This window comes from Bremia lactucae, linkage group LG12, assembly GCF_004359215.1.
Source record: "Bremia lactucae strain SF5 linkage group LG12, whole genome shotgun sequence".
Classification (NCBI taxonomy): domain Eukaryota; phylum Oomycota; class Peronosporomycetes; order Peronosporales; family Peronosporaceae; genus Bremia; species Bremia lactucae.
The window spans coordinates 4,262,354-4,271,666 of NC_090621.1; the positions used below are offsets into that span (position 1 = coordinate 4,262,354).

General features: G+C 47.5%; 2 protein-coding genes across 2 annotated transcripts; one reads left to right on the forward strand and one right to left on the reverse strand.

Annotated features, from left to right (window-relative positions):
• Window positions 1-1,900: 1,900 nt before the first annotated feature.
• CCR75_002805 (uncharacterized protein) lies at window positions 1,901-2,875 on the forward strand (the record flags this gene model as incomplete). The annotated part of the gene is made up of 1 exon (XM_067960902.1): window positions 1,901-2,875. The coding sequence occupies one exon, from the start codon at window positions 1,901-1,903 to the stop codon at window positions 2,873-2,875; it is 975 nt and encodes a 324-aa protein (XP_067820557.1).
• Window positions 2,876-3,124: 249 nt separating this feature from the next.
• CCR75_002804 (uncharacterized protein) lies at window positions 3,125-5,980 on the reverse strand (the record flags this gene model as incomplete). The annotated part of the gene is made up of 1 exon (XM_067960901.1): window positions 3,125-5,980. The coding sequence occupies one exon, from the start codon at window positions 5,978-5,980 to the stop codon at window positions 3,125-3,127; it is 2,856 nt and encodes a 951-aa protein (XP_067820558.1).
• Window positions 5,981-9,313: the final 3,333 nt, after the last annotated feature.

Below are 9,313 nucleotides of genomic sequence, written 5' to 3' on the forward strand. Positions count from 1 at the left end.
AATTCCGCCTCGTATTGGTCGGGCGTTTCATTTGAACGCAACACGACCGGGATCGGGAAAATACGCCCAAGCGATTTTCCCTGAGCCCTCCATGATTGAAAGACGCCATAATAATTATGTGCGTCTACAATAGCGCGCTCTAGGAGCGACGCTCTTGGCCCGTTTAAACGAGGCCATTTAGATGAAGGGGGCATCTTTGGAATGCCACCCGTCACATAGCAAGGTTCTAAACGACTGGCTTGTGACACCGACTGAGCACGTTCACGTGTCGTCGGCGGAACTTTGGGCTCCGAATTCTCTATGTCAGAACCATTAATGGATTATGGTCTGAGCATAAGGCGTTGTGGTTATACCCAACGTAGAAGCGGCTGCGCCTTTATGGCTAGCGCTCTCATTACCTGTCGCTGTGCTTTCCAGCGCAGACGACGAGACAGCATTCGTAAATGATGCTGTCTCCATGTTGTGAGCCATGAGAGAAGTTTGGATTGGCAATAATGCCGCATCATCATTCCTCATGAGCTCGTTGTCCCCATCACAACTATGACGGCAACGGTGTCGACTCATTGTAGTCGACAATGAGCGACGGATCAACATCCTCACTGTTAACGTGGGATGGATGCTTTAGCCCTGTTAACGCGACAGCCGCAGTGGCTGTCTGCGTTCCGACTAAGGCATTAGACGCGGCCGGTTAACGCGGCGCGTGCGCTTAGTGTGAGGTTGAGTGGGCGTCTTCGCAGACGACCCACCAACGTGACCCCTTTTAGGTGGCATCTTTGGCACCGTGTATGGAAACACAGGTCGCTAGAGTGATTGAGTGAACTAGCGGTGCGTAAAGCTGCTCGCAGTTCTTCTCTCCTCTTTGACGAATTTAAAAATGTAAATTCGTTCTTAAATAGAGGGATGGTGTAACGGGCTAAAGTTGCCCTAATGTTACACAGTCCCCGTAAAGTACACTTGGTGTACTTAAGGGAATGGTCTATTATTAAATTATAGTAATCAGACCCAACACTCGGGTGTGCACATTTGTGACCAACCCTTGTGTATGTGATGCACATCGGTGCATTCACAGTAGGAGGGATGACGCCTAGCGTCATTCATGATGACGGCTAGCGTCATCCGTTGCGCGAGGTATCTAGAAAGATACGCTCGCAATACATATTAAATGTTATCTGTAGAGATAACATTTTAATTGGTAAAAATAGGTATTTGTATTTAATTCTATTAAATATAAATCAGTCTGAAAACTACTTCCTACTTGGTAAGTGCGCACGAGGAGACGGATTACCGCTCCCGTGACGACACTTAACCAGAGTACTTAGTGTGTTGGGTGAGGTCGCTTGCGCGCCCACCACAACTACCTCACTGCACGCAAGAGAAGCAGGTTTAACTGCTTCCTCGCTGTGCTAGGGTGTGTGTCTAAGTAGAGCGTGGCCGCATTACGACGTGCCGCTTCATCGCTGTGCTAAGGTGTGTGATTGATTGTTCGACAATTACGATAATTGCGATGTTGTGTTCGCCACAAAACTATGTATCAGCTATGCTGGTTGTACTGGGGTCCTGTCACAGAATTAGCTCATGTGTTTTACATAATTTTAACATGATTTATATTAAATTCTTTCACTGAGCAGCACGTCGGAAGACGGTAGAATCGTTTAAATTAATGATCGTGTACGCGCTTTTGCCCCGTCTTGTTGCAGAAAACTTACGCAAGGTTGACAGAGAAGAGCCCTACACTTTGCAACTCGTTCACGAAAGTGGTCAGTCTATCAATTGCACAGAGCACACTCAACGGCAAGACCAGCCCTAAGCTCGAAGAAGACGGTCGTAGCAGCACCCAGCGCTGTTCATTTGCCCACTTGCAACGCTACCGAAAGCACTCCACCACCTGGTTTCCACCAATATGTTGAGCATCGCCTTTTCGCCCAACAGCAGCAGCGATGTCGACACGCGACGTGAGTCGGTGGCCTTCAATCTTGGACCGAAGCGGCCAGCACTTAAGAAAAAGAAAAAAGTTAGCAAAGCCCGCGCGCTTTCCACCGAGCGGAGCCGTCAGTGCCGCGAGCGCCAAAAGTTTTACTCAGAGAATCTTGAGGCCATCGTGCGCGCGTTGCGAGCGGACGTGTATGACCTCTTTGCCCTCCGCGACCTCCGCCGCGAGCAGTGCTTGCAGTTCCGCGGCTCAGTCTCTGGGTCCCTTGCCAAGATTGTGCAAGAGTACATGACTATGTTTCGACATGGCATGTACGCGCCACCCCCAGAGGACGCTAAAGCCTGGACGAAGCGCCCTCTCTTGGAGGTTCACCAGCCCACGCCTGACACGCAGCGCGAGTTTTTGAATTGTATAATGGACCCGTACGTCGAAGTGTTTGATTGGTGCGGGCGCTTTGTCCTCGGGGCAAGTACATTGCTCAATGGGTGGACAGCGTGGGCGGCGTGGCACAACTCGCTCGACTTTGAACTCGTTGATATCGACGTTGTCGACACGGAGGATACGCTGGCTGTGACGACGAAAGCGAATCTTCGAGTACGCATCTCGCAAGAGACCATTAAGCACCTCTTTCCGCACATTTTACGTAACCAGCAACTATGCGACAGGATGATTGGTCAAGAAGTATGCTACCCGATACGTGACACTTTTTTCTTTGCTTCCAATATGCGAGTCATTAAGTACATGTGCGACGTCGCCTTTGCCGATGCGCTGCTACCAGTTGCAGGGGATTACGAGACCGTCGTGTTCCTCATGTCACCGCCGGATCATGTGCCGCTGAACGATCTCGCCGTGCGAACGGCGCCTGGTGATTTAGCGAAAAATGCGCGTCTGGACGTTGACTTTCTACTGTCTGATGATGACCAAGCTCACGTCGAGTGTGAATAGTATCAGTATGTAATCAACGCTAGAAAGCGTACTTCTTGTACAATATTAAGTGTTCCTCTCGTAACTGAATACTGCAAGGCAAATATTATTTTTTACCGCAGTGTCATGACACTGTAACCTGAATTTACTGTATAAATATTCTATTACGATTAAAAATTTTACTACGGAATCCACATGTGACATGTGTTTAAGATTACCAATTTGTCTGGCACTTGAATGTCGAACTTATCCAGGTGCCTAATCTACTCCTTACGCTCCTTCGCGAGCATTCTCGTCAGCAGCGTCTTGCCAAGGCTTGTGCACTTTGCCCACCTCGAGCAAATCTTCTCGGAATTTCTTGACGAGACGTAGGCGGCGATTCTGATTAAATCCATCGGGACACATTTTAGTCTTGAAATCGACCAGTGCTTGGTTAATCACCTTGATGCTTGTGCATAGACCAAAGGCCTCGAGCATTTTATGCTCATCGTGGCTGCGCTTGGCTATCGACCAGATGCTCGCGGGTGGCGTTGCTAGCAGCCACGAGTCACACGCAAACAAATTGTTTGGCATGAGTTGCTTGTAGTATATCCAGTTGAGTCCACGATCGTCGACCATCTCGTACAAATGACAGCCGTGCAACAGCGGAGGAGCCTCACTCGGGATAAGAGGAATCACCGGGTCCTCACATGGATTGCCTTTCACCATTTTGATAAAACCAGTGTAGTCATCGGACTTTTTACTCAGCGCCAGATTGTCGAAAGCCGTGTGCTTTATATTGTGTTTCGCTGCTGCAAGCGAGTAGCCCAGCATTTCGTTCATCCAGTACTCACGATTCTGTTCTCGTTTAAGAAGTGTCATATTGCAGTAGTCATCCACCATTTCCATCAAATCTGTGCGCGTCAGAGCGTATGGAGGACCGACGGAGTAATACTCTAACGCGTCCGTTTCGGATACGTTTGCGCACTCTGGACAGATAGCGCTGCTATTGATAAAAGCTAGGGATTTTAAATATTTCGTCCATCGCTGGGCAACAGCCGCACCGTCTACGACCGTATCGCTCACATTGTCACGAAAGCCAGCATACACAAAGAAGCGTTTGTATTGTCGCATACCCTCGATAACTTCGGCGTCATGCTCGTAGTCGCCAGAGTCGACGCCTTTTGCTGTGGTGACGCGGCCGCCAAAATTTACAGCAAAAGTTCGAAGAAATAAAAAATCGGGGTCCAGCACAACGAGAAGCTTCTCGCGCACGGGAGGATTCGCTGTCGCGAGCCAGTCTCGTAGTCCAAACGGCTTATTGTACGGTACATAAGCGTCTGGAAATGAAGCATTTTCTCCCTTGCTATTATCGGTCTGAAGCATTGGAATCGAGCTAAAGTCACGGGTGACGTGAATTCGCAGGTGGGGAGAAGACTTGCGGGTGCGACGAACAAGGTCTTTTAAGATCGTATCCGAGCAGCCACTGACGATGCGTGTGAGAGCACCGCGCTGGCCTACTCGAGCGAAGCTCTGGGCTAGAGCCTCACTTTGCCAGTCCTGATATTGCTCACACGAAGTCGTGAAGACAAAATGCACATCATCGCTTCCTTTTATATCAGGGTTCAAAGCAAGTTTCGCTTCTATAGGCTTGTAATTACCAAAGTAGACTGGTGGGTCTTTTTCCATGGGAGTACCTTCGGCAAGCGGTATCGCAGTATTCCACGTCTCGTTTCGAAGTGCCATTGGGATACGCCGATTGTGATTGAAACCCGTAGGGCAAACACGTGACCGATAATTCTCAGACGCGCTATTGTAGGCCTCTACGGCTAGACACACACTCATTGTGTGTCGACGACGGAGAATATTAGGAACACGTTCATACCCACTTGTATTGCTGGCTAGGTGCCACAGATAGCTACTTGGTTGGTGCATCATCCACGCATCACAAGAGAAAAAGTCCGACGGAATTTTATCAGCAAAAAAGCTCCAATCTCGGCCATCAATCCACTGAGGCAACGTAAAGTTTAAAGCACGGATGGAGATTGGATAAGACGACAAAGCCAAGTTGGTTCCTTCCGCTCGTTCATCGCATGGATTGTGTTTAATATCATCCACAAAGTCCCAATTCTGGTACCGAGACGGATAGTGGTGTACACTGAGCACCCCCGAGATACCAACGGCTATCTTCTCGTGTGCTGCAGCGATCGGGATTGCAAGGTAGAGCTGTTCATGCGACAGTTTGCTCCATAGATCCACAGCTGTTGGCAAAATCTCCTTCCACGCACTAACTTCCGCCACAAATGGTGCAATCGATGCATACTCGCGCCAGTCCTCCAATAGCAACGCGCGAGAGTTTGTCGGGACCACCCGCTTCAATTGATCTTTCGTGAGTGGAAACCGCTTTGGCCAGTACCACGACGCATCCTGCCCAAAAATACGAGGATCAATGGCGTTCTTGACTTCGGCCAACAAGTTCCACAAGTCTATTTTTTTAGTAAAAATGGCATCGCTATCGACAACCATGATATAGTCGTCAGAGGATAAGGCATATTGCTCTTCAAACAATCCATCGCGCTTCGTATCACTATTTCCATCCGCAATCGTAGAAAGCATCCATCTGGCGAGCACAATCGGATTGAATGTCGTTGTAAGCAACTTTTCGCCAAATGTTGTATTCGATGCCGAAATTTCCGGATAACACCGAGTCTGTACGCTGTGTTGCGAATTTTTCTTGCGGGTAAGCTCGGAGGCCTCGATGTCCGTACAGCCATAGAGCAAGTGAGTGATATTGCCATCGTATCCCGTACGTCGCAGCGTAAACGCGAGGACCTCAGCATGCACAAAGTCAAGGTCACGACAAGTGGACGTGAAGACTAAGTGCTTGACTTGGCGCGTCGCGAATCTGTCGACAAGAGTCTTTTCTTCTTCTCCACCACGATTGGTGGCGCTGAAGCTCCACTCCTGGCCAGGAGCTTCGACAGAGTTCGTTAAATTCGTCGAGGTGGCTAAAAAGCGTACATTAAAGTACATGTACACGAAGAAGAGGAGGCCTAGTACTAAGAATGATACCTTGCGAGGATTATAATTGACCTGGCGGTGGGTAGCCACCGCGCGCTTGCCCGAATATTCCCGAAGCGGAAGCATTTGGTTAATTGCTTGGGAACGATGGCAAGAAGTGCGGGAAGAGCGAATGAGAGGTCACCGCCTTAGACCGAGATTGTGATGCGACTGCTGCAGTCGGATTAGATGAATTGTATCGAATCGCAGAGAAATATTGATTTATGTATTTGAAAGGAAGAATTGTAACGGGGTGTAACGTACATGGCATTTTTTCCATAAAGAGGAATAAAAATATTATATTCTGTGAAAGGAAATAAGCAAAGAAGTACGTATATTAATATTTTTATTCATTTGACTTGAAATTGCACCAATATTACCAGTTTTGGTAATATTGGAACTAAGACATTAGCTCTATTGATTGGTTGATTTAAGTCTAGATCAACCCCCTCCGCAAGGGGGCGCCATTCATAGTTTGTTATTAATGTAATTAAGTCAGTAGTAGTGTAATGGGGTACAAATTGGTTGGAGAACCGTTGTTGTGGTACATTTACTTTATGGGCAAAATACCCTTTTATCTAATTTTGAAATAGTTACTTACTTAAATCCCATTTATTATGGGTAATGAATGTGGTCGACGCCAGATTTATATCTGGCGGCCAAAATCTATTTTTAATTAGCTAGGGTAAGGTTTTTAGATGTAAGTAATTAAATAAAGTTCAGTTCCCTTTTTGATCTTACAGCGTTAAGTGCCTTCCTAAGGCTTGCGCATTGATCTGTAAGAGATAGAAGCCTTTCTAAGGTTTATCCTCTTGGGCACTAGTTGCCACTTGGTTCTACGAACCCCTGAATCCCTTGGACTAGGATATCTTAAGCTTTGTACGACTCCTTGAGTTGTTAAACTCGCAAGTTCAATAAATAAGTGACTCTCTGAGTCTGAAAGTCTTCCTCTGACTTTAGGAGCGAGGCAGCTCCGCTACACCTGGTAGCACTCGTAGTCAATCTACGCCTGATTACACGACTAATTTCTCACGAAAATGGAAGAGGTTTCAGATTTGTCAGAAGCGCAACGCGCCGTTTATGACAAGCTCAAACCTTATTCGGGTTTGAGCACGTGGAATTTAATATCTCCCAGGGACCAGAGGTCCTGCATGCAAGGCTTGAAGCCTTCATGCGAAACAAAGCCTCCTTGATCAGTCAGGTACATGACAACTTAGCGGCATCTGTGCCTACCCGAAACATCTCTGTCCCTGACTCAGAGCCGATGGCTTGCCATCTAGCTGTAAATGTGAAGACATTTGAGAGAAAAGAGGGAGAAAATCTCTCTTTTTGGATTAAGCAGATGTAAATGTCCACTGATTCCGCCTTGTTCTTAACAGAACGGCAAAAGGTGGCTATGGCCATTTCCAAACTTGGAGGTAGAGCCATGGAGTGGGCACTATCGTGCAGCACGTCCATAAACGACGCTTTTCCCTCACAGAATTCGCTGAAACATCATATTTGCACCGCCAGATCAGGCTTTTCACATGCGAGCACGGCTCCTAGCGACTCGACAGGGTAAAAGAACCCTAGGGGACTTTGTCCAAGAGTTGATAACTCTCATTGCATCTATGCATCAAGATCCGGTGCAAGAAGCAATTGCAGTGACCATCTTTATGGGGGGTCTCAATGAGGGCGTTGTCCGGACGGAATTGTTCCGATCTCATCCGGCTACGTACGAAAAGGTAGTTGCTACAAGCTCTTCGAGCACATGTGTTCCGTCTAATAGAGCGGACCTATGGATTTAAGCCTCGTTGAGGAAGGAGAAGAGGCTCTTCAAGCTGTGGAACAGCATAAGACCATCCGTAGATATTATATGTGCGGAAGCACGAAACATTTACGCCCTGCCTGCCCGCTTCGAAATTCGCGTAAAGCTCGAAAGAGCTTCAACTCCGACCTATACCAGAGATCTGGTACGGCGCGGGAAAACGTCGATACCCAGTAGGTGCGGGGCGCCCTATTGGGTAGACCTAGGCTCTTTTAAACCTCAATGAGGTGATAATATAAAAAAACTAGCTCCAGTTAGCTCGGGGCTCAATGGCATGGGGCGAGAGTAAAAGCCTGGCTTGCTAGTCGCTCAAGCGACTGTAAAGGGCTTTGACAAGCCGTAATCAATTTTAATTGACTCAGGAGCGTCTTGCAATTATGCCCGACGTCTATCCCTTGAAAGAAATATACAATACGTTGAGGCGCTTAGAGCGCATGAAGGTGATACAATCACTGTTCGCTTAGCGACTGGGACTCGTGTCACTGTTCCCAAAGTCCCATTGAACTTAGGAATAAAGTTTCTGGACTTTGATAGTATGGAACGCTGTCTCGTCCTTGATTTGGATTCGAGATATGATCTCATCCTTGGTATGGCCTGGTTAGAACACCATGAGCCATGGATCGATTGGAGGTTCAAGACCCTAAGCGCCACGCGCGATGTTCCTAGCAAAGTTTTGGAGAGTCATGAACCCGCCTTTGCTAGGCAACAAAAGCGCTAGTGGCGAGGATCATTGAATGAGTCTGTCAGTGTTTTTAGACATTGGCATGTCTGAGTTAATAAACTCTAATGTTTAACACATTAATTCTGAGCCCGACTCAGTAGAAATAAGTGGAACGGCACGTACTCCGTCGAGTGACACTCGTTATAATAACTTTTCACTAAATGCTGAAAGCATTGTTAGCCAAAGGCCGAATGATCAAGGGTTCAATATCTCTGAGATACGTGGAGTAGCACGTCTAAGTCCACCAAGTGTGGTCGGCCGAGGTGGCATCATACTGAATGCCAGTAGTGACACTATTAGCAGTTCGCCATGGCATTTTGGGTCAAACCCTCCTAATGCACTTGAAGCGGCACGTAAACGTTCGCTGGATAAGGAAGTTGAGTTACCTAACTCCTTGTCGGATGTCAAATCCGACACCATGTCTTGTATAGAACCAATACAGGCTGGAAAACCCGGGGACGTGAAAATTTCCGGCCTTTAAGAGGCATATTGTCTCCACTCCAAGACAGGGTGAACACGAAGCATGTATACCCTCACAAAGTGATACGAGTGAGCAACTACAGACGCTTGTAAATGGCGTGACCGGTAACATTGAGGGGGGAGTTAGCCTTGCGGCAATCCCCTCGTTACATGCTCTTTTGGATCTAGACGAAATGTCTATTCATGAGTGCGGTTGAGCCTTTAAGCTGGTGACTTATCTGAAATGGTGGTTATTCGACCTATGGCTGAGCTAAACTCATCGTCACTTCTCGACGATGCTGTCCTGGATGACACAAAAGCTGAACTTAGTGCGCGAAATGGATCATCGCTCCTTAAAGATCCTACGGATCCCTTAAATTCCCAAATTAAGGAAGTTCAAGATGTGGTATGTAATAACCCACCATCTGTTTTA